This window comes from Pygoscelis adeliae, unplaced genomic scaffold, assembly GCF_000699105.1.
Source record: "Pygoscelis adeliae isolate BGI_AS28 unplaced genomic scaffold, ASM69910v1 Scaffold664, whole genome shotgun sequence".
In the NCBI taxonomy this organism is placed as follows: Eukaryota; Metazoa; Chordata; class Aves; order Sphenisciformes; family Spheniscidae; genus Pygoscelis; species Pygoscelis adeliae.
The window spans coordinates 1,342,491-1,368,042 of NW_008824762.1; the positions used below are offsets into that span (position 1 = coordinate 1,342,491).

Below are 25,552 nucleotides of genomic sequence, written 5' to 3' on the forward strand. Positions count from 1 at the left end.
ATATCTTAGATTATATTTACTGTGCAATGCATTAAGCAATCCTGAATCACCCTCAGGGGAATCTTCCATTTCTCTGTGCAGTTTGGCTCTTCAGCAACCTCTGGGCCATAGCTGGGTATAACTCAGAGAAAGCTCTGATCTGAAGCCCCCAAATATCTTGCCCGAATAAAAACCACAGGATGTAGTTTGGTGTCAGTATTTTTCAGATAATCCTTTCCAGGCTGGATTTACAATTGACTGTATTCTCCATTGGGCTGCATGGCTGCAACTTCTTGCTCTCTAATTGCAGGTATTTTTGTGTGGTCTCTCCTCATTTTGTCTGAGTAAAGCTCTTAGGTGCTTGATCTTGCCAGCACAGAGCAGGGCAGGAAAGGAGAGGAGACCGAGATGGTCAGGGATCTTCTGAGTAGGAAGGGAAGGAAAAAAGCCTGAGGTGCTAACACAGGTCCTAGGTTTTAGTTTTTGTAAAGGTCAGGCAAGAGTCCAGCGTGCATTAAAACATCCTGACAAGAGCACTGCATGATTTCCTAAGGAAAGGAAATGGAGGTCTTGTAGTCCTTCACCGAAATAACCACCTGCCAGCCAGGTCTCTAGCTAGCTAGGACTGTGCTGTCTTGCGTTAGCACGAGTGCTTCACACCCACCACTGGTGCTTCATGGCTCTGCAGTCTTCAGACATAGCAACTCCCAGTGTTTCTTACTTGCATGTGTGGGTATACAGCATGTAGAAGGTGTTTTCTCTGCACTCTGGAAAGGGAGGTGAGGGGCTTAAAACTCTGTTTTCATATACTACGTGCTTGTTCCATTGTTACTTTTTTATAGGCATCTGCTTGGATGCTTGGAGGAAGCACTACACTGGTTTGATGTAGTGCAAGCTCCTAGCACATCTTCCAATCCTGTTTAATATAAAGGCTTCAAACTGAGGATGGATCAGGTATTATACCAATAAAAACAGATGCTACACCTGATCCCAGCCTAAGGGCACTGCTATGGAAGCAGGGTGCTGGGCTCAAGTTGGTGGGACCCACTTGGTTCAGCTGTTCCTGTGGTACCTTGTAATCCAGCAGCGACCTGATGGATGGGGTAGGAATTACAATGGGCACCTGCTGTTTCAAGGTGCAGGATGGCCTGCTTTGGCAAATGCAGAAGTGAGGGGTAGAGCAGGGGAAACAGAGAGAGCGTGTCTCCACTTTATTGTTGAGATTTTTTTCCTACAAGGTTTAGGGACATCTGTTAAGTTTATTCAAGATTCTTATGTAAACCACTTGGATTGCTTTGAGGATTTCAAACCAACCTCCATTTCCAAGTCATTCTCCTTTTAAAGCCTTAGTTCTCTTTAAAGGCTGATGTGCATGTGCCATTCATTGACATTTTTAGCATAGTACAATAAACGTAAAGAAACAGATCTCATCCCTGTGGAGGCAGTGGGAAGCTTTAGAGTCCTTTGTCTCAATTTTTCTTTCTTCTGGCAGTCTGGATAAAGAAGTGGAGACACAACAGAGAGACAGCACTTCAGGCTTTTGCTCTAAAAAAAAGGTAGAACAGTACAGTTTGGGGATTTTGAAAAAGTTGGTATGCAAGAAAATCGATTAGGCATTTCATTTAATATAAAATAAAAATGCTCAGCTATTCTTGTATGCTGTTTTCCAGCCTTCAGTAATACTGATCTACACAGCAGTTATTACTCTGTGACATTTGGAAAAGTTACGGAACAGCAGAGGAAAATAAAAAGAACTGATTCATGAAACAGATACTCTGTAAAATGCCCTTGACTTTTAAAAAAATCCTTTGAAAATGTCATCCAGAAACAATTTAGTGATACTTTGGAACACCTCTCTTCACTACTTTTTTTTGTTGTTTTGGCTGTATCTGTAGAATACTGTCAGCAAGTGTTTGGGTGTCTTACAGAAGGATGGCAGGGAGAGCAAGGGGCCTGAGCTGCCCAGCATGTCACCAGGAGCCAGCGAGCCCTTAATCCACACCCAAGCAAGTCTAGTCTTGCTGCAGCTGCAGCTTCAGTGGTGGTCAACCTGTGCTGGCCGACGCAGGTCTGGCTCATGGTGCCAGCAGGATTGGTCCAGAAGCTGCTCAGCAGCATTAGCGTGGGGCCACGCTGGCAGTAATGCCACCTGCTGACAGGCAGGAGCTGTGTGCCAGTGATAAATCAGAAGGACTGGGCAAACTTGGGTCTGTCGGTGCTTGCCTGCAGGGATTAAGTCACTTGCCCACTCCTCCCTTTGCTTTTAGCTTGAGCTTTTAGCATCCTCTGCTCCTGAGGGAAAGGCATGGGGCTGGGGGGCTCCATTAGTAAACACCCATGAAGTTTTCGGTGGCATGAGTCATCCTCCTGCATTATCCCCTCTGCTCTGGTGCTCAGTGCCATCCTCTGCTTTCAGCGGTCCAGCTTGAGGTCTGCTCCTGCTCGGATGCACACCCAGAGCATGGTCATTTTTCTTGTCTCTCTCTCCAAGAAATGAAAGTGTTTTGAAGCTTGTGGGTTAAGCAGGGAGGGAAAGACGGGTGTGATCTATGAGCCTTGCTGTTTGCTTTCTCCTACCTTGCTGGGATGGCATAGGCGGATGTTTCTCTTTGTGCCTCTTGCTATTGTTATACAGACACTTAATGCAGCCTCCCAATGGGCCACTGCCATGAGGGGGTAGTTTTTCTCCCCTTCCTTAGACATTCTTTCCTCTAGGGGCAGCTGCATGGTGAACCTGAAGAGGGAATCCATCTGGCTGAAAATAACATTTTATTTTCTTTTAAAATGCAAAAGGGTTATTTTCAGTGAGATAAATCCCCCTGTCAAGCTCACCACAAGCTGCACAGATGCTAGTACTGATAGAGAGGGGCTGTTCTTGCCTCACCTTCTAACGTGTCATTCATCAAAGCCTTGAGTATTTGCTAGATTCAAGTAACTGTGTAATCTAGTTTGAGCTATTTCACCATGAAATGGAGACAGACATTGTCCTCTGTTTCAGTGCGGTATGGTGAGGACGAGTATGTGAAAGATCATGTGAAATCATGTAGGTATTTAAAACAGATCCAAAGCTGTTGAGGGAGCCCTACCATTTGGCCCTCTCCCAGCATAAGGTCTGAATTAAATGTGCTTTCTTACGTAGGTCTTGCCACATGTTTTTGTAGGGTCTGGGGCTGCAGGTTCTGCATTAGACCAGTGCGTTTTGTCATAACATGATTGACTGGTGACAGACAGATCTGTCCTGAACACCTGGATGCATCTGATACCATCTTTTTCTTGTGTACAATCTGCCAGCAGATAACCCCTTTAAAAATACTAGGGATTGGAAATAATCCTTTGGGTAACATGCATCCTCAGAAACACACACATGCACATGCACAAAATCAGAGGCAGGGTTGGGGGGAGAAGGGATTGGGGATGGGGAGGCTATGGAGTAAAAGGAGCAGGCAAAGGAGGATCCGTGGCTGGGGAGCTCTCTCTCAAGGTGTGTCTCTGGGGTAAATTTCTCCGTATCTCTTCCCCATCCTGGGTAACTCACAGGGCTTCTAAAGCACAGGTTGTTTTTTGTTTCTGCAGATAACCCCTGCATGATGTGAGTGAAGACACAGTGCCAGTTCTTCTTATGTGTTGTACATTTTATGTGACTATAAAAATAAAAATTGATGCTCCTCACTGCTTACTGTCTACATTTTTTCCTCTCATGTCTGCTCTGAGCAGTCATAAAAAGGTTATTTGTGCTGTAGCAGGGATTTAAGATCAAGGATTTTATTAGCTTGTGGGAAGGCTCTTCCTTCCTGTCTGCATGCAAACTGGATAATTTCTCTTCTGTTAGCAGCAGGATCAAGCCCTGAAAACCAATGGAAAAAACTTCCTTTGACCTAAATGGTGCAAGGCCAAGCTTTTAGGCTCCTGTTTTGTGTGTCAAAGACTAATACTGTCATGGGAAGCGTAAGCAGCAGTAGCTTTCCTGCATAGTAACAGAAGACTGTACTTCTAAAAATTCCTCTACAGAGTGTTTTTGCAGAGCTGCCTCCCCAGGGTTCTCCATCTGTTTTCACACGGAGATTAATAACCAATTGTTTGGCTAATAAACTGCTCCCTGCTATCTCTGAAATTTGATCATTTCTTCTCCTTCCCTCCCATGGACAGTTATTAGATTCCTGTCTGCCCCTGTGCTCCCCTGTGGGAGACATCACTAATATTAGATGCGCAGCAGTTGTCATGCTTCAGCTCCACAGCAAGGCTTTTAAGGGGTGAAGATCTTGGTGTGTGGCTGAAAGAGTTGGTGCTGTGGACAGCTGCGTAGTGCTGAGGGCTGACCTTGTTCTTACAGGACGTAAAGAAAAGAGAGAAAAAATAAGCTTTGCGTACACTACTGTGATTTCTGCAAGAGCCCATTTTTTGTTCGCAACTATGGAGAAAATATTCACAGGAAAAATGGGACCGGGGCCTGAACCTGTTTGATTCACCAGCATCCGTGCAGGATGTGGGACTGATGGTGGTGTTTTGAAGTGCTCTGTTCAGAAGGTCTGGACCAGGTGGCAGAGGGTATCCCAGCTGCTCCATTGGCAGAAACAGATGAGAAAAGAATAAACATCCGCTGTGAAAACAGGCTTAAGATCAGGAGGGATCTTTGTGATGTTTCAGTCTGACTGCTCCCTAATAGAAGCCCACATTAACACCTCTTCTGGTCAAGTACTGGTGACCAAACTGCTGCCAAGATACCCAGTCCGGATTTGGAAGTTTCCAGTGATGGAGCAACTCTCCACAGCCCTCCATGATGTATATCAAGTGACACCTACACACTTTGTTAAAACACCTAACATCTGCCCTGTATTTCTATCTTTCAGCTTTTTATCTTACTGCATCCTCCTCTGCTGGATCAGAGGGATCTTCTTCACCATGTTTTTGTTTGTAGACAGACCGACATCAGATTTTACCTCCTTCTGCCTTAAACACAATAATCTGGGCTCCTTCATTTCCTTATCCCAAGGGCTCTGACCCAGCCACAGCAACGGCGCTTCTTAGGGGCTTGCCCCCATTGCCCATTCCCTCCCCTCTTCTCAGCTCAGAAGCAAGAGAAGAAGAAACTGAGCTGCCACCACTTGATAACCCTGTTGTTGAGGTGTTTCTTTCTAGTCCTGGTGGTAACTCACAGTGGCAATAGCTGCTGTAGTGGGGCTGGGAATGTCAGACATAGCAAAATAATTCAGGTATCACAGGCATCTTCTGGTCATTAATCAGCATCCTGCCTGCCCAGCAAGCACAAGAACTGGACACAGGTTTCCAGTAGCTATCCTATCTGTGCCAGATTCAAAAGTAACATCACCTTGCTTCTCCTCACATAGTCAAGGTTGACATAGTCCTTTAGGCTTTGGCATCACACTGAGAACTGACATTAGCTTATCATCTACTGTGAGTTTAACCAAGGTCACAGCTGGATAAACTTCTAAGAAAAAAAAGCCCAAGGACAAATCTTTGCCTGTAGCTTTGGGTTATTTTTACATGTTACTGGCAAGTCATCCCCTTTTCAAGGCAGTAAGGACTGAGCATGGAACTACAGCCAGGAACTTTGGGGATCTAATCCCAAATTAACTTCCCTGTCTCCAGACTTTTAGTAGACCATCCCAGCAGTGATGCTTTTGGCTTCTCTGTGACTGCAGGCCTGCTTTCTTTTCACCACCTCTGGGAGGGGAATCTCACTGTTGTCTCAGGGGCTCATTAGGCTCAATCAGGTGATTTTAGGATTTCATAGAGGCAAAACATGAAGTTTTATTGTTGATCCTCAGAGACAAATGTTAAAGCCTATTGTACCTCCTGGATGAATTTACTACAAAGAGTGAGTTTATTCCGTGGAATAAATGTATTCCATTTCCCCATAAAGGCATTTTTAAAAAACACTGAACAAAAGGTTACGTGAATTCCAATGGATGTGAAGAGATCTCGGAATCCTGCCAATATTAACATGTTAAGAGCCAGAGCTTGCTATCTTTGAAGTCAGGGGATAGTTTGCTTCGGAGTTAAAAAGAGGAAGTACAAAGCAAAGCATTAGATTTCACTGTGAAGTTTCTTGCATATCCCATTCATCTTTTATGTTATGGTATGTGGAAAACTGCCTATCTGCATGCTGCTTCCAAACAGGTGTAAAAGCCACATTCCTCAGGCAGACGAGGTACAAGAACTGTGTTGAGAATTGCTTCTCATTACCTCATTTATGTGGGTTTTTTTTTTGAGGGGGTGGAGTGGATGAGGTGTTTCTCCCAGAGACCCAAAGGGGGCAAAATTCCCTTCTTTTTGCTTCATTCTCTGTTGGGTTTGGACTTTGGGATGGGAGGAGAATGCACAGGCAGTGATCTTGGACAACCCACACACTGAACCACACTTATTTGGTCCACCAGACTAGCGCATTCATCATCACTGCCCCTCTTCGTTCTTGCTTCCCCTGATCAACAGTGGAATATTTAAACCGAGTTGCTTCTAGGTAATTCTAAAGTGCAACACTTGACACTGCAGTGAAGGGACAGTATTTGCAGTAAATTTAGTATATTATAGAGCTGTTTTCCAGTATGTCTGCAAATTTAGGCATACATCTTTGCATGGTAGGTGTAAACTCAGATGGCAATCTAAACAGTCTGTTCCCAGCCATGGTGCAGAGCTAGCTGAGATATTCCCTGCCCAGTGATTTAGACGTAGTCCAGCTTCTGGGGTATGCTGAATCTTGATTTTTTGAATTCCACTTTATGTGTCTTCTGATCACCAGGGAAGATTTATTTTCTATAATGCAAAAACTAATCTGAATTGTTGAGTTCTTTAAAGCCGCATAGAGCCAACTGGCCACAGTCTTAGGTGTTAAAGTGATACAATTAAAAGGGGGGTGTGTGGTGTGTGAGTGAGTGTACAAGGCATAAATAGTTCATCTAAAGTTCTGCAACAATTTTCAAAACAAACCAGCAAAATCTTGTATCTGTGGGAAGATCAGGACCATGCTGCCAAATCCAAAAATGCTCAGCTTTTTTCTAGCATCTATTCAAGTAAAACAATTTCCCAGCATTGTGTGGGCTATAAATTATGATAACCGTGTTTCTTAGTTTCCTGTTAAAGAGATGACTCAGATACTAGGTAGAAGCTTAATTATTGGTCATGTGCATTCTTTTAAATATAAATGTTCAACAGAGCTCTTCAGAGTTGTTAAAACATTATTCAGTGTATTCAGATTCATACTTAAATACTTCATGAATACTTGGCAGAGTGCGTTTCTTAAATGTTATGAAATTTGAGAACCATTAATCCTGCATCTTCCATGTTCACAGAGCAGGATTTGTCTGCCTCAATGCATGTTTAATTATATGTTTTTTACTTAGGCAGCTTTCCCATAGATAACAGTGTCACTTGATATTGCTGTTGATTTTGCTTGAATGAGGAGTAAAAAACTGAGCCCTTGTATGTGTTACAAAGATTTGTGAAGATTTGGGTTGTTTTCCCTGCACAATCAGAAGACCACTGTGGTTTCCAATTCCCTCCCCAGTGAAGTCATCTTAATATTAATTTTGCTTTGAATCCACTGTGTATACTATATTTTTAAGGCCTGACAGCACTACATAATGCTAAGTTGGTAAGGTTTGAAACATCATTCATTTTGACATAATTTGATTACTTTTTGTAATACCCTTGCAATGAGCAGTAAATCAGAAGACACTCAAAATGAGAAAGGCTGGCACCAATATAGCTGTTGTAATGCAGGACGAGCGCAGTGCTCCTGCTGCAGTTGTCTCTAATCTAGGCCAGTCCCTTAAATCAGTCAACTTCTTTTTCATCTGTGGTTTCATTTCTTCATTCTCATGCATGTTGGCCAAAACTATTGTCTTCTGTTTGCTTCCAGCATTGCAGAGGAATGTTAAAATCACCCAGTAAGCTGTGCTTGTTTAATCTCTTCTTATAAATGTTAATACTCTTTCCTTTTCCAATAGCTTTGGTTTGTTGTATTTAAAATTGGAACCTGAGAATCAGGATTAGGTGATATTACAAAACATGTATCCATGTAATAAAACTGATGTTCAAGACAGTAATAAGGATCTTCAGATGACATTTAAGCCAGCTGGAAGTAACCTTTTATAGGAAAAGTCTGGCATTTTTTTCTGCTTGGTAAGAAAAAGACACTTTTTCAGCCTTCTCTCTCATTTTAGGCTGGAAATGGAGTGCATAGTTTGGATGTCAGCAGTGGGACACCTTACCAAAACAAAGCATCCATGGGGCTGTTGTCTAATCAATGACTTCTAAGTGCAGGAGCTGTTAGATTGGAAACAAGTGCTACAAGATGCCAAGTGAGGTGCTTGAGAGCAGCAGCAGGATGGGGGAGACCATGCAGAAAGAGAGCAAGTCTGGAAGCCAGAGCCCTCGCCGTGGCTCCGTGAGAAGGGCTGTGGCAACCACTGTCACCTTTGATGGGGAAGCCACTATGGACCGGAGGAAAAAGAAGAAGAAAGAGTCCCGTCCTGAGTCAATAATAGTGTATCGGTCAGAGAACGAGAATAAGGTGGAAGAAGAACAGGCGGATGAAGAAGGAGGGGAGAGGAGCTCTGAGGAAGGCTCCAAGTTCCTGGGTCAGTCCATGGCAGATGGTATGTATTCCTGGGAACACCCACCTTCCATAAACTTTTTTTGATGCCAGCATGCACTGAGGTCAAAGAGAAGTGACTGTGGGACCAACCCTCTCCAAGACTGCAGGCAAGGAGAGCTTGAGTTCATACATGAAAATGCTCTGAAATAAAAAGCATTACAAGCTGATTTGGGGTGTCTCCTGCAGTTCTTTGCAGAGGTTGGTTGGTGCCGCACTTATAGTTTTAATGTATGTGCTGGTTGGGGTTGATCCAGAAAAATGCTGAGCACGCTTTAAGCCAATGATGCTGTGATCAAGCCCCTGTCCATGCCTAAAACAACTGCCTGTTAAGTGAAAGAATGGAAATAGATGGATTTAGTGGCTCTACCTGTGATAGGGAGTTTTACTCATTATCTAGGATTTGCTGTTGCCTTCTGTTTGCATATTCTCAGCACAGCTTCCTCTTTAAGAGTGATTATTTGGCAAAGTCATCATGGGGCATCTTGGAGCCACTTTCACTTCTGATGTCTGTCCTGGATACCCTTGCAGGGAAGAAATGTGGGAGGCAGGTCCTATGGCTAATCCTCTTGTGAGTCAGCAGTGCAGGCTGAGAGGGGCTTAAATGTGAATGCATGTTCCTGGTCCATCGGCTGCACAAGATTCCCCCATGATCCCAACCCCTATCCTCATGGCTTATCTGCTGCCTTCCTATTTTTGTGGGCCACTTCAAACTGCTCAGCCTCCTTTTAAGAGCCTCTGAAGACCTCCTTCCAAGCTAGTCAGAATTAAGACCAGGAGGAAGCATATTTTAGCCCCCTAGACAAGTTTATGGCCAGTACCACTGCAGGGACCATCCTAAACCAATGTCAGTTGGAAGCTAAGGCAGTCTGTTTGTGACTTTAACACACATCCCAGCACTTTCCTGTTTGGTGCCTTTGTTGATCCCTTAAAATGCAAATATAATTATATGAGAGTTTATAAGGATTTTCTAAACTTTGAAAATTAATTTGCATTGAGATACAGTGCAAATGTAAAGTGAAATATTAGCTATTCAAGTATAACTCCATGTGTGGATGCGGTTATTCCAGAACAAGAGTTTTAGTCATATTTATCTAATTCACCCCAAGTGTCCATGCTATTCAGGAATAAATCCATGAGGGTACCAGAGAAAATAGGCGTAGCATTTTTTATTCAATTACTGTATCTCATCTCTTTCTCATATACTCCTGCAGCACTTTCCCTTCAAATATTGTCCCCAGTGCAGATGCTGGAGTCTTCTCCCTTGTGATTTCTGTCATCTGGAATTCCTGTCTTCTCCCTTGTTAGCTCTTCTTCCATTTTCTTCTGTGATAATCTTCTTTATACTGCATTGCTTCTTGCGTTCCATCTTTTTTTAATTTAACTGTAACTCCATATGCACTATCTAATTGTCTTTGGGGTCTTTGGGGTTTTACACAAAATACTCCATACAGAAAATAAATCTAATGTAGATGAGTTTATCTGTGTTCATAGGTGTCTGGAACATGCCTTTAGACAGCCGATATGTCACCTTGACTGGAACAATCACCAGGGGAAAGAAGAAGGGTCAGATGGTGGACATCCATGTCACGCTGACGGACAAAGAGCTGCAGGAACTGGCTAAGTCAAAGGAACCTCCTAAAGAGGACATACCTGAGAAGAAGAAGAAATGTGATGTTGGGCTGGACAGAGGACCCCACATTGTCCTCTGGACCATCATCTGCCTCCCCATCATTTTTGTAGTGTCCTTCGTGGTTTCATTCTACTATGGAACCATTACATGGTACAATATCTTCTTGGTGTACAATGAAGAGAGGACCTTCTGGCACAAAATCACCTTTTGTCCCTTTTTGATCATCTTCTACCCAATTATAATTATGGTTGTGTCTTTTTCCCTAGGCCTGTACTCGGCTGTGGCCCAGGTAGCATGGTCCTTTGGGTACTGGTGGCATGCTGTCAGGGATATGGAGAAGGGCTTCTGTGGCTGGCTCTGCAGCAAGCTGGGTTTGGAAGATTGTTCTCCGTACAGCGTTGTCGAGCTGCTAGATTCTGACAATATCTCAGGTAGTCTCTCTGGCAAGAGCTCTGCGCAGGGGGTTGAGACCTCGGCAGTCTGAGCCTTTGCCCTGGCTGACTATTTTGGTCATATGCGAGTGGTTTTCACCTAGAAAATATCACACTGATTTTTTTATATACATATATATATTTAAACACAAACTTAATGAATAAAATATTGGGCTGGGAGTGCTCTTTAAATGTCACAGAATGCAAGTGTGCTAGCTTCATGTGGTCTGGGTGGGGAAGTGCATGGCTCTCCAAGGATTTGTCATCTGTTTTAGCTAATGACAACTTCTGCGAATGGTGAGAAAATCCAGGTCTGTGGGGCTTGGGCTGTTTGTGGCGTGGCAGAGATATATGCTGAAAAGTCCACTTCTGTAAAGTTAGACTTTACTTTTAGGGAATGGGACATAACAGTGACCTGTCGACTCGGTGAAAAGAAGTCTCTACTTGGGGGATGACCTTCAGGAGCTAGGAAATCATTCAGAGGTGAAGGCTAAATTGCAAAACGTGATGTTCCTGCAATTTTCCTAGAAAGGGTTCTTTTCCAGTCCTTCCGACAAGTGCAGCAAACCTTCCAGGTAGCCTAATTGCTTAGACTCTGTCAGAGTTCGAAAAATAGACCACTACAATAGTGGTGCCCAGCCTTTCACTGGGAGAGGACAGCATAGCCTCCGACAAAGGCACATGAGCTCTATGCTGACCTGAAATGCACCCATCACATGATGGAAGAGCAGGGCTTGCTTTGTAATGTGGTGTGTAGTGACCTGATGGGCCTGTCACCACGCACCGTCAGGAGACTGTAGGTGCACAGATAGGTGCTTAGGACACACCTGCATTTGATCTCTTGATAGGTGTACTGCTAGGAAGGAACGGGCTACAGGAGTCATATGCAGTGTGCAGTGCAAACAAACAGTTGCATTATAGGGAAGAAACATCTGCTCTGAGGAAAGGTGATCAGTTTGCATGTCACTGCAATGCAAGTGTGGACTGGCAGCACCTGTATTTAGGGAAGTGGAGTGGAAGGTGCTTGGGATGGGAAGGTCTCATTGAAATGGTCATTCTGTTTCTCAAGTTGCTCTTATGGAAGAGCTGCTGGACCTTCACTTTCGGAACGCGGGCGTCCCTGAGCCTGTGTCTGTTAGTGCCAGTGCAAACTGCATTAGTGCCTCAGCTCTGGAAATCTGCATCCCCAACACACTTCCTCGTTAATTATATGGAAGACCAATGGATTATATACCCTCCTCCCCTCATGTCTCATTTTCATAATTGGTTTCTCTCCTTTTGGGACTTTGCATGGCATCTTAGTGGGCTCCCAGACCAGGCTGAGGTGGCCACATTAGGCTGGAGAAATTTTAATTGTCTTTTAAAAAAATGACACAATGAATGAAGAGTTCTTTTTCTGGATTGACTGTTGGGGTTTTGGCCTAAGGAGGACACAAGGAAAATAAAAGAGAGGTATAACGGACTCTAATGGGGACTGAGTTACACATCTGAAACATGATTTTCTGAGTGCTCTAGTTCAGCTGGTGCTGCTAGAAAGTCTGGCTCAGCCCCAACCCAGAGGAGCCCACCATTTGCATGCGTGTAGGTAGATAATTCGTAGTGTGCAGTCAGTCAGGCTGCGCAGTCACTCATGTCTGTATAGGTGTTTCACTTCCCCAGTCTCCCTACCAGAGGGGGAGCTGCTCTAGTTTTAGGATGGTAAAGAGAAGCATTCAGAACCTGGATTTCACAGGAATGCTTCATGTTGCATTTCAACGATGAGGTCAAGACTATACTGACTGGCTGTCCTGGTTAGGACATCTGGGAACCTGTGATGTATAAACAAGTGCGTCCGATCCTCTAGGCCTGACACTGAGAAGTAAGTAAAGTCGCTGCTGCATCCTTGGTCCATCCCCTTCTGGGAGGTCCAGCCAAAGCAGCCTCTTAGCACTGGCTTGAGGATTAACAGTGTGAATAGTGTACAAGCCAAATATCAAGAGCAGGCTTGGCCCCACACTTTACAGGTACAGCCAGGCTGTGTTTGCTGCTTCCTGATGCACAGCTTTCAGTTTTTACTGGCTAAGTCTTTAAAGACAATGACCAACTTCCAGAAAAACAAACAAACAAAAAGACTCCAACCTGTGAGGCAATGGCAGGTAATTCAGTGGGGTTCAAAGAGGTTGACGTATGCCATGGAACCGGTTCAAGCAGTGGAATGCCTTTCACAGGGCTGTTTCGATCAGGGAGCTTGATATGCCTCTGAATTAATAGAGAAGCTGAGGATAAGTCATGCCAGTGCTGGCAGTCTGTACTGACCTGGCGCAGCCACGCTGCTTAATACTCCTCCACATGGAAATCGCAGACTCCCACATGGCTGGAGGGTGGGAAGAAGTGATGCTTAACAAGCAGTAATGGGAAGGAAGGCCCGCTGGCAAGTGTTCTCACACTTTGCCTAGAGGGACACTGCTGGCCTGAAAGGAGTGGATTGTGTATCTTGGCCCCAACGTGCGGCAAACAAGTGGGTTTAGGGGAAGGATGGCTGGCAAGTGTGCATTGCTGCAGAGGGAGAAAACCTAATTCAGCTGTCACTGCCAAACAGCAGCTGTTCAAGGCTAGTCGAAAGGCTGGGGTCAGTAGCACAAAGAGCCTTCACTTACAGAGGGCTTGAATGATAAATACTAGCTCATTACCGAATACAGCCATGTGAAATGCCTGCTGAGCTGCAGGATTTGCTTTCAGAATTGCAAATAGCCTGCCAGAGTGGAGACAAAACCAAATCTGTGCCTCTTACTGCTATGTAAACACAAAGGAGCATCAGAGAAGTCGTATTACTCTCCCTCTGCCGTGGCAGCTATGCTTCTGGGTTTGGAGGCCACCTTTTTGGGGATATACTGGCAAAATCCATCGTGTGTTTTCTACTTCTTTACACTTAACCAAGCTTGCCTCTGCTCCTGCCGAAGTCAGGGTGTTCTGCCATTGATGTTGGTGGGGGCTAGTTTAAGTTTGGGGTTAGTTCTGGTGCTATTTGTAAGTTTTATTCAAACTTTTCTCAAAACAACTCTGGATAGCTTTCTCTCTTGCCCATTATCCCCCGGAGCGGTTTGCCTGCTGCAAAATATATAATCATAATCACTTGTTGTAATAGAAAAAAGCACAAGTTTTTGTCTTGTTCTACCCTTGCTTTCAGAAACTCACAAGTAATTTCTGCTTATGTGCCACTGTCAAATCGCAGGGAATTCCAGTTATTCTGATTGTTGAGTGTGTTTCTGGCTGCTCTAGTCGATTTTTTTTTTAAGTAAAGATAATGTGTGTTTGCTGATTGTTATTTTTAATTGCATTCCCTTTTCCCATCCTTGCTGGCCTGGGTGGAGAATAAAGATTTACGTGGCTTTAGAAGAGTGTTGCTCTCATGCTTCTGCTTGACTTTGTGTTAAAAACAATGCTGTGGGATGGACACAGTCATTCTATGCTGATAATTGATTACAAATCATTATCTTTGAAGACCCACTTTAAAGTGTGTCTGAAATGGGTCTCAGTTTTACCTTTTGTTAACCTGTGACTACCCAGAACTGTCATGTCTCTGGTCTCTGGGCCCTTTGTTTCTACTTCATAGCGCACAAATGAAAACGTTTTCATTTAATTTCACTAGTTGGGTATCTGTTTGGCTTTAGCCCCAAGGATCTGTAGGGAGGGACACGCTTCCATACCAAAATAGGAAGTACATTTAACTCTACAAATATGGTCTGTATGTCTGTGACTTGGAGCTGCTATTTACAGCTGTGCTGGGAAGATTTCTTACAACCCCTAAGTACTCCAGACATGTCTCTGTTATAAGTCAAAGGAGAATCCACCAATACAGTTCTTCGAGGTGTCTAAATAGTAAATGACACCCTTGGTGCTCTCCCACACAGTCTTACTACAGTCCTACCCTCCTGCTAGCACAAGGCAAACACTTACTTGACATTTTCTTTCTTCTAAGAAGGAGATGTGGATCTTTGGAAAACCCAAATGAAATTCCTAGCCGAGGGCTAGCACAGCTTCAGTGTAACAGCTCTTCGAGCCAGAAGGCTACCTGCAGGTGATTTCCTCAAACTGGCAGTGCCACGTCCAGCGCAACAGCTGGAAATACCAGGAAGGTGCTCTTGATGTGATGCCTGCTGCAAACATTGCCAAGAGAACAGGATTCCCTGCGTGGCGGATGTACACTGGGGACTTCCCACCTCCAGTGAAGAACCTGGTGAAGGACACTGGGCTTCCTGGTGTGGCAGGGTGGGATGGAGGTAGTAGGCCCAGAGAATTAGCTCATTAGCCTTTGCAGTTCTCACCTTTGAGGTACAAGGTAATAATTTTATAAGATAATGGTTAGCAGCGGAAGAGACTCCTATTGAAGACCTTTGCACCAGGCAAAACACACCAGTATGACTGTACCATGTATTTCACCAGGGTGAGAGAAGGTGCTAATTCTGCCCGCTGACTTACCCATTCCATTTAGTTTCTTTGAGAACTGAAACAGTCACAGCGTGAATTGTGATTTAACCACAATTAGTCTCTTGAATTCACCCTTCTAATCCTTTGGGCCAGTGCTTTGAATCCTGAGGCCAGGATCCTGCAATTCCTCACTCTGAGACTATCAGCAAGGGCTGCTCCATGTGGCCACCCCCATGGATACCTTTTTGAAGCTGCAATCACTAGTTAAGAAAAGCCACTCTAGTCTGTTCCTGCACACTGAAGCATGCAATTATACTAGTGTTAAAGAGAGAAAATAAGGATGCACAGCCCACATTCCTGCCCTGTGATGGAAACAATTTTGCTCAAAACTTATGCAAGCCCTTTTTGTCCCAGGCAGTGAATTATCTGTGGGACGAGTGCGCTTCCTGCTTCTTTCTAAAGACTTGTCGATGTGGAGGAAGTTAGATTAACGTGGATTCATTTCTGAGTAGATGAGTCCATCCAAATTTATTCCCTGTATGGAAATGGGAACTCACAAAAAAAGAGAGAGAGAAGTTGAAGCAAATTCAGACCTTTTCCAAATACCTCTACCCATAAAAGGGGGCTAATCCACTTGGAAATGCCACTTTTCAATTAATTTGGTGAATTAGAAGGGACATCATGTTTGCTTGTCTTAACTATTAAAGCATGATTTCTCTTCCAACAGGCAGTCACTTTATGATGAGAGAGAGTTTGTGGTTGTGTGTTTGATAACAGGGTGTCCTGGTTCCAGCTGGGATAGAGTTAATTTTCCTCCTAGTAGTGGGTATAGTGCTGTGTTTTGGATTTAGCATGAGAATAATGTGATGACAGACTGATGTTTTAGTTGTTGCTAAGCAGTGTTTATACTAAGTCAAGGACTTTTCAGCTGCCCATACTCTGCCAGTGAGGAGGTGCACAAGAAGCTGGGAGGGGGCACAGCCAGGACAGCCAACCCAAACTCGCCAAAGGGATATTCCATACCATATGACGTCATGCTCAGTATATAAACTGGGGGGAGTTGGCGGGGGGAGCAGCGACCACTGCTTGGAGACTGGCTGGGCATCAGTCAGCAGGTGGTGAGCCATTGCATCGTGCATCACTTGCTTTGTATATTCTTCTATTATTACTATTTTACTTCATTTTATTTCAATTATTAAACTGTTCTTATCTCAACCCATGAGTTTTCTCACTTTTATGATTCTCTCCCTCATCCCACCGGGGTGGGGAGAGTGAGAGAGTGGCTGGGTAGTGCTCAGTTGCCGGCTGAGGTTAAACCACGACACAGGGTAAATTGCTACGGACTTCAAAAAGCCCCCTAAGCATCCTTTCATGTAAACGGGTGAAGTGTGGCTGCATTTGAACAGGGAGCCCAGAGAAATGAGGCTCGAGGGGCTTTTGTGGATCCTCCCTGGTCACCCAGTTCCTTTAACTTCTAGTCTCCCTAATTTCTTGTCATGACACAGTAGCTGAAGTCTGTCAGCTTTAAAATAAAGAGAACACTTGAGTCAGGCCAGCAATGCATTTGTCCCTGTGTTAAAAAAAATGCCTTTCCTTTAGTGAGCTAAAACACAAAACCTTCCCCCAAAAACCAGAGCAGCTAAAATCTGTTGTGCTTTGCATCCATTGAAATTAGGTGTGCCATGGATGAATGTGACCTGGAGCCCTCTAAGATACAAAGTTTCTGCCCAGATGTGATCTTTGTGTCTTAGAGCTCCTTTTCCCAACCATTTCTTTAAGCCAGAAATTTAACTTCACAAGATAAAAAAAGATAACTAGTGGATTTTGTAGTATGTTCTGCCTGGTAAATAGGATAAAAACCTACCTCCCAGGCAACATGTTCCCTCAGGGCTTGGTTTACTACAAGTTCCTCCATCAGTAATGTATATAAGACCAATATATTTCAAGGTGCCTTTGACTATCTTCATATGTATGCCAAATTCTTTCTGCTCCTACAGTGATAAGGTAAGTGAATCAATTATTTCTACTTCAAAATAACAGCAAACTGGCTCATTGTGATACAACACAAATGTAGCTTAATTTATTCTAGACTGGTTGTCTGAATCACCTGCAGTTGCAATCCTAACAACCCCAAATATCATACGTAAATGGAATGGTTTTCACAGAGTCAATGCTAGGCATGAATCCAGCAGCGTCTGGGGTAGCTGGCCTAAGGAGAGCATGCCATTTATTCAGTCTTTCTTTCTAAAATACATTACTTGTCCTAAACTATGGAAGTGTCAGCTTCTAATTTCTTTCGCTATGATGCATTTAAATGTATTTGTAGCAAGCTGCCCTTATAATTACAGGCAATTACTAGAATATCCTTCCATCATAATGGAGATTTTCCTTAATTTTTTAACCATGTAAAAGTTGTATGCAGAATTAATAAACCAGCAATTTTAACCATCATTAATTTATTCAGATGAGCTCCCCTGTGACTTAAGAAATGAGCAGAAATAATTCCTAGTATCTGCATGTAGTAAAAAAAAGTGAAATATTTAATATAATAAGCAGTATCATCCCAGGGCACACGTAGTGTCATTGCTAAATGTTCTCACCAAACATGTGTTGGTAAAGCTACCTTTAGTGACTAGTGACTAAAAGCAGATAATAACACTGACTCCTCTACAATGCGATTACACATTGCTGAAGCGATGAACTCTAATATTGAAACAGGCTCTAAGGCAAGAGTTTCATGTGGTAGTGGTGACTTCAGCCAGCGCTAGGATTACAGCAGGATTGCTCTGAGGTTCCAATTCCACTCTAAAATCAAGTCTCTTTTGATGACTAAATTTGCCATTTATTTCAATAGAAATTGGTAAAAATTTGAATGGCTGCCTTGCCTAGTACAAAAACCCTGCAGCAATCAGCAGCTGCCATCTTGATGACTCCCTTCTCTCCAAGGAATTCCTGAAAAAAATAACTGACAGGGAAAATGTGAAATTATTCTTCCCCTGCCTCTACATCTGACACTGTCACGTATCTGCTAGTGTCATGCGTTAGCATCAATTTACACAAATAAAACGCAAACTTAATCCCTTCTTCTTTCCTCTCAAATAGCAGCTCCCTCCTTCACACTGCTGCTTTGTCTCCCAAAACTGTACAAACTGGGAACTCACAAGAATTAAAACCTTTAAAACATGACGTCCCATCCTCCATGTTTGCAATGCTCCATTTTTAAAGTGCATTAAGGCTGATATTTCTCTAAAGATCCAAACTTCCATCCTTTCAGTCTGGTTTCAATTTGCTTCCAGGTGCAGGCATACAAATAGGGATTTAAAATGGGATCCTCTCTCCCAGCTCGGAAAGAGCCTTGTTTGGCAGCTGAAGACTCCCCATCCCCTCCCGCAGGCCGGCTGGATGGATAGGGAACAAATCCCTGGGCTATGAGGATTAAATTGGACCATTAGCCAGCACGTGTGTGTGCGCATGCGTATGTGCATGATGCTGGTGAGGGGAGGATGAAACGGGGAGGATACTAAAGGCTTATCCTTGTGCATCCACAAAGCAAATCCTTCACACAGCGAGTTATCCTAGCTAGCTTGTCCAGAACAATCCCACTGCATGAAAGCACCTTCCACAGATGCCGAAAACACAGCTGGATTGCTAATGGCTGCAAACAAAGACTTACTGCACAGAGAGAGGTGAGATAGAGAGAAAGACTGTGGAACCAAAAGTATGTGGAGAACAAGATGGATGAGATTCTGCTGCTGCGATAACCCAATCTGAAACAGCAGTAGCCAATACAAAACTTCTGGGCAAAACATTGTTTTGCTGTGTCCTATAATGCAGTCTGCATTTTCCCCCAGTTTCTAAGATGCTGTTTCATTTTATTGGCATCTACTTTGTACTTATTACCTCTTCCTAAAACACTGGCTTTAACTTTTTTCAAACACTATTTGCTACTCTTTCGCTGGGCTGTTGCTTTCCTCAAAGTGAGCATATCTGACATGAACTCTCTGGTCCTCTCCAGGAACCCAGGTGCTCTGGAGTTCAATCGAGCCAAACTATTTCTATTAATTTTAAAGAAAATTGGACCCTACACTGCTGATAGTCCTCTAAAATGTAATAAAGAAATAATCTGTTGTAACAGATTTAACAACTAGTCCAGAAAAGTCTGCCAGAGTTATTTCAAGAGTAGAAACATGTGTCAGGTTTTCAGTTACGTAGCAGGGGGAAATATTTCACCTCTCGTGATACCAGGCTGAGTGGGCTTCACATCATCTCCTTCAGAAATCCTTTGGCTAATCTATGGATTTAGAACTCATGAAAAATCACCCTAAGCAGAAACCCAGCTTAACAGACTTTAGATGTAGGAAGAAATTCATAAATGTACCTTCTAAAAAAAGTACAATGTAAAAATATTTTAAAAAACCTGTATTTTTTGTTATTGTCTGATTTCTGCCATACCTATATGCAGAAATTCCTCTGCAGTTTGGTGATGCTTGCTGGTGCACGCTACCTAATTCTGCAGGCTGTACTGCTTCCTCTGCTTAGGTGACTGGGATCATGTTGCCCTCCAGTGGCTGAACTGAAAAACGAGGAAAAAAGCCCACTGCAGTATTTTTTTTCTGCCTTCGAAATGCATCCAAAGAAGTCTACGTACCATGAAAGTGCAATGGCAAATACTAAGAGGTTACATCATACCAGTATTTAATATATTCATATAAAATTAATCCCTCCCTGTTCCTTATAGGTATGCATTCTGAAGCAATCTTCGATCACTTGCATCTCTTGGGAAGGAGTTGATGCTATTCTTCTCTGGCACACCAGGCTTATACAGTGGGGCATGTGAAAGCATTTAACAAGCCAATCCAGCATTTTGTTTTGCCCTTATATTTCAAAGTGTGGCCAAAACCCATTTGTACAGATCATGCAATGCAGCCTCTCAATAATACATGCCACTGTAACATGTAAGTACTTCACATACTTTTTTTTTTGCAATAGCATGTGACATAAATGCTGATAAACGCAGCAACAAAGGCACAAGGATTTTAAAAGCTACAAATGTCTATGAAGTCTCAGCGCCCCTCTGAGATGCCTTGCAGCTGATTTTTGAGAACATTTAGCATAACAAAGCATTTTCTGTATCATAATATACAGACACAAAGTACTTAGTTAAGGTTGCAAGAGAAACATTCATGTCAGAATTTCCTTGCATTTTGGAGCTGGACTTTTGCAACTTTAATATTCTCTTTACTTCTTAAAGAAAAACACATTAAAGAAATAAAATGGAATTCCATTATATAGACTCCTCCTGACTGCTACATGGGTTTCAGCTGGGCTGAAACCTTTGAACCCACAGCATATGCTTCTGTCTTTTGAGCTAATTAAATAATTGACAGCTGTGGAAGACTGTCCATTTACACAGGTCACCTGCATTCAGGCAGTAACACAATTAACACCAGCAGCAAAAAGTGATTCAAGACAAAACAGGAAAAGTCAGAGTGTGCTTAAACAGTGGAGATGTTTTCAAATCAGCTGAGCCAGGTGAATTTCATCCAAGGCAAATATAAAACTGGCTAAAGCAATCTCAGGAGTGATAATGATTTTCTGTGAAAAGATGAGTGAGATTACAAACGTAACATCTACTTTCAAAAAGGGATGAGGGAGTGCAAAGATGCCAGGGAGTTATAGACTACTTATGCTCCAGTTACTGGAAACTAGCATAACAAATAATTAAGCCATTTATAGGTGCTCAGAAGATAATAAGTAAAGGGAAAAACAGGTGGTTTTTTTTAAAGAACAAATTATGTTAAATCAACCTTTTTTGTTGTTGTTGTTGTGAGAGAAAAACAGGCCTTTTGGATAGAAATTATTTACCTTAATTTTAGTAAGGCTTAGATGCTGTTTTAAGTGACATTCTGAAAAGCAGGCTAGGAAGCTGTTGTATATTTTGATGTATGATAAAATAGCTGCAAAAGCAGCTAGAATGTTATATACAGAGCTGTGTCTAGTGGTTACTCCCAGGGGTGGCCCTCTTGGGCTTAGCATGACTTGGCTGAAGACAAAATGTGCTTATGAAATCTGGAAATGACACCAAACTGAGGGGATGGCAAGCACCATGACTGAGAAGATTAGAACTAAAAAATGTTCATTGCAAATTTCGTAAGTGGTTTGAAAGAGAAAAAAAAACAGGACACAACTTGTTAGGCAAATGTGCTGTTCTGTTCATCAGGAACAACGAACATCAGGTGGAAGAACTGCTGGATGGGCAGCAATTCTGCAGGACAGTATGCATGTGCCACAGAAGAGTGTGATTCTCAAAGTGAGCCATGATAGTGTGAAAAAGGTAAATACCACATGGGGAAAAGGGGTTGTAAACAGACTTCATGCTTTCACTCTCTGTGGCACTTAATAAGGCTTCTGCTGGTGTATTACAGCCAGTGGAAGTTTTTACTCTGCCTGAGAAATGTGCATTAACTGGATAGTCTGGAGAAGAGAAATGGACTGGTCAGAGAGAAAGAGGAGGCTGTAAATTCAGCATCTGGGGTGGGGGGTAGTGAGGAGGAAAAGCAACAGGGACACTGTGTTTTGGAAGAGGAACTATGAACATGGGGCCTCAGAGTCTCTGAGCTCTATGCAGGATTTGTGGAGCCATTTCTGAAGTATTCCCTGTCTCCTCTGTGGTGGTGTGGGACTAGGAGTTGTGGGTGTGCTGCTTTGAAGTAGTTTGTGTATCAATTGTGACCCACCCATTTGCCACAGTTTGGGAGACCCTGAGCTAGAATGTGCCTGGCAGGACGCACCCTGAGTAAATATACTCTAGTAACTCATTACCTCTCCTTACTATGTTTTTCTTCTGTGTTTTCCGGCAAGGTTGGATGGTGTGGTATAATCCTTCCTATTTAGCTTCCTAATTTTCCGACCTCGGTAATTTCCTTATGTTTCCTAGTAGACTAATTTTCTTCCACTGCATGAACGAAACCAGAAATGGACAGAGCAGGTAGACCAACAGATGGGAACTGCTAAATCCCCAGAAGGATTTTTTTTTAAAACTATTTTTCAGTTTATTAAAGGCACAGTTTTGTAATGTGCCAAGTGTTCATGAGTCATGGACGGCCAGAGGACAAGCCCTGTGGACTTAGAGCTGATCCTCAAAGTCAAAGACCAGTTTTGCTTTAGAGTGAAACCAGTGTTTGAGATCTCTTCTCTGCAGGTGTATTCCACAGAAGCAACTAAGCAAAGACAATGTGTTAGGCTTGCATCTCTTGGGAAGGACCATCAGGAATCACTAAACAGATATAATAAATACCATTGTTGCTCTACATCACAGTTTTGGCATGTGCTTGCAAGCAGGTGTTTGGAAAGACCTCTTGGGAGAAGACAGCTGTGCACACCTCATGAAGCCCAATGCAGGAAGATGCTAACAGATGTGCTTCTAAGCTCTGCTTTGCTTTGGGTGCCAATTTCCTGTGTACTTTGTCTTTCAGCTCGCTGCTAAGCTTGTACTGGTAGAAACACAAAGCTGATTGGTGTCACAGCATCCTTGCCCTGCTTCATTTATCTCTGTAGGAAATTCAATTCATAATTCCTCAGCTTGCAGTTAGTGCCCACTTCTATATATGAACCCAGGTGAAGAACAGGTAATGATTGCAAAGTTAATTCTTCTGTGGAAAGTTCTGCTTCATATATCTATTTCAATAAAACTATTGGGCTAGATCCCAGATGGCTACGGTATTCCTCTTTCCACCAGGCATTTATCCAAAGTTTTACGCTGTGGGCAATTGCTCCAAGAAGAAGAAGAAAGGCCAAGTCATCTTTCTGCTTTTACATCGAAGCCATTTACGTTTGCTCAGAGCTGCCATAAGCAGCTGGGTCCCAGCTGCAACTCTCCGGATAATACATTCCTTCTTGTAACAAAACAGGGAAGCCATTTTCCTTGCTGCCTTGTAAAGGCATTGAGTGAAGTTAAACACAAGGCAGGCCCCTCATTGGTATTTCCCAAGAGTGTGCTTATTTAATCTAGGTTTAGTTTTTTGGGGGGAAGAAAAGTAACCAAAAAAGGAGTAAGCAGAGCAATGAGTGAGAACCTCACTGGGACCGAGGTCTGACTCACTTTGTTGCAAATGGGATTACACCCTGGATGCCGAGTCCTCTGAGATGTCACGTATTTATTATTTATACCCAGAGACTGACATTCTATAAAATGGAAATGGCCAATTAATCACAAGCATCTTTTGGCAAGCATTTACAAGCAAAGATCTTAATCCAGGCTAACAAAGCCCCAGTGCCCCCAGATGGAGTTGATTAGTCAGATCTGATGATTACCTATAAGGGAGCTCTGTGCAGACTTGCGAAGTAAATGGGGGTTAAAGTTTGTTTCAGAAATGATTAGCCAGTTTTCCTTTGAACGGAGTAAATTTGGCAGCATGAAGGTGTGAAGGGGGGGAATGTTTGGTTTATTGTTTGTGCATTTTGCTGAAAGAGTTATAAGGCCCCGTTTATGCCAGACTGAGAGCTAACATATAGGAAGATCACAGATGGAGTTTCATGGTTACAGGTGTCTTTAGTTTTACTCAGACTTTGTAAGGGAACAGGGTGCTGTACCTGGGCTGGGCATGCTAACCTTCCTGCAAAGCACAGGTTCCTAGCTCACACCCAAATTAGGTTTCTCTGGGTAGTGTTTACAATTACTGCTCTAGCTATGAGAGTTTGGACCAAAGCCTGGTATTCAGTTTTTGTGTCAATTCTAGGATTCAGAGAGGACTATGAAGGGTTTTGTGTCAATATTCTGTACCAGCAGTCAGGGCTGGGGTTTTACTTCCCAACCCTGGCATGAAAACAAAATGTTCATTGATTATGATGCCTTGAAAAATGCTTTTCTGCTGGTGTGTGAAAAGCCATTGCTGATGAAGTCGATCAATTCTTGTTTTTCTGCTCTTCCCATTTGTGTGTGTGCATGTGCACACATCTTTTGTCTTATGCCTAGACTGCAAGCTATGTTGGAAATCAGTTGGGGTGGGGGATTGCCTGATTGCTAGCCCAAAGAGGGGCTTTTGGTCTGTGGCAAGCACTCCTAGGGACTAAGATAACATCAGGAACAATAATAATAATAATAGGAAGCAGACCTGATTTCCTTGGCTGATTAATCTGAAATCTCCTTAGAGACATTCAGGAAGACAATGCACAGCTTTCTCTAGCAGTTGCTGACTGGTTTTTTTATCTACAGGTTTCCCATAAAATGTTTGTCACAGTGCCAAGCTGCTCTATTCCTTTCATATGCAAAGTGCTTTGAAGAGAGAATCCCTCAATTACCAATATTCCCAAAGCATGGCAATGTAGTAAGGAGGGAAAGGGGATTTTTGTCTTCAGACATCACTCAATATAAAAAGGAAATGCTTGTGTTTGCAGGGTCAGTCTTCTGGTACAAGGTTTTTGAAGCATTCATGTGAGATTTACTCTTTTGTAGCTATACTAATATCACCATTTTGCACTCTATTTTGAGAATAATTATAGATAATAATGTGGGTTTTGAGATACACAGAATAGAAAGAACACTGGTAATAATATTCTCAAAGAATACAGGGAAGGTAATGCAGAACAAGAAGTACTCAATACATGTGATGAAATATTTGCCATTCTTTATACATCTCTGCTGATGATTTACTATCCAACAGGTGCCAAGATATACGTGATACAGCATCTATTATAAAATCAGCAGGCTTCAGTTTCATCAAAGAGCCTGGATGTAATTTGGTTGAGAAATTCTCTCTGTTGTTAATGTTGGGAGAAAGCTAGTGTTGTGCCAATGTTTAAATAAATAAATACATAAATCACATCCCACTGGTGATCCATGGGCAGAATGTGACTTACCAGACACTTTAATCCAGCTCAAAGCCCTGTCCTGGTGGCAAATGGGAATGGCTGCTCCCTCAGCAGACACGTCCTGGGGGACTCCTGGGTGCCGGGAGGAGGAGGCTGGAGAGCCCTGGGGGGACAGGCCCTGTGGGGTGGGTAACAGATGGGGTGAGTCAGGAGGTGCTCAGAGGCAGAAGAGGACACGAGGGCGTCTCTGGCCCCAGAGACTTGCCCTGCTGCTGCCTCTCCCCAGGGACCTGAGCGAAGTCCACCCAAACCAGGCTTGTCCTTGGCTACGCACTGCTCACCCTATGGCCAAAATCGCAGATACAGTCCTGCCTGTGAGATGTGCCACTTTGAGAGGGGCTGGGGGGGATGACCTGAGGGAAAGATGAGGGGGGCACCCCACATCTCCCTTCCCTCTCACCCAGCTGGGCCATACCGGCGCAGCTGCCCTCCGCGGCCTGCCCCGCACCAGCCTCGGCCCAACTCGCGCCATGGCTGAGGAAGCCGCGTACCCTCACAGGGCCGCGGGGACGCCTCCCCTCCCCGCTGCTGGAGCCTGGGGACGGGGCAGTGCCAGGACGGGCCCCTCTCGCCCCCTCGGTCCTCCCCTCAGCGCCTCCCCCCTCGCGCTCCTTTTGTCTC

At 43.5% G+C, this 25,552-nt stretch overlaps 2 protein-coding genes across 2 annotated transcripts in view; one reads left to right on the plus strand and one right to left on the minus strand.

Moving 5' to 3' along the window:
* The window catches only part of PECR (peroxisomal trans-2-enoyl-CoA reductase), a 25,344-nt gene extending 22,772 nt beyond the window's left edge, over positions 1 to 2,572 (minus strand). Inside the window, exon 1 of the mRNA XM_009323546.1 lies at positions 2,557 to 2,572. Within this exon, the coding sequence (XP_009321821.1) occupies positions 2,557 to 2,572 (16 nt within the window). The remainder of the gene's footprint in view (positions 1 to 2,556) is intronic.
* A 5,718-nt stretch (positions 2,573 to 8,290) lies between these two features.
* TMEM169 (transmembrane protein 169) lies at positions 8,291 to 10,707 on the plus strand. Its single transcript, XM_009323538.1, has 2 exons — positions 8,291 to 8,594; positions 10,085 to 10,707. The coding sequence occupies exons 1-2, from the start codon at positions 8,291 to 8,293 to the stop codon at positions 10,705 to 10,707; spliced, it is 927 nt and encodes a 308-aa protein (XP_009321813.1).
* The last annotated feature ends 14,845 nt before the right edge of the window (positions 10,708 to 25,552 follow it).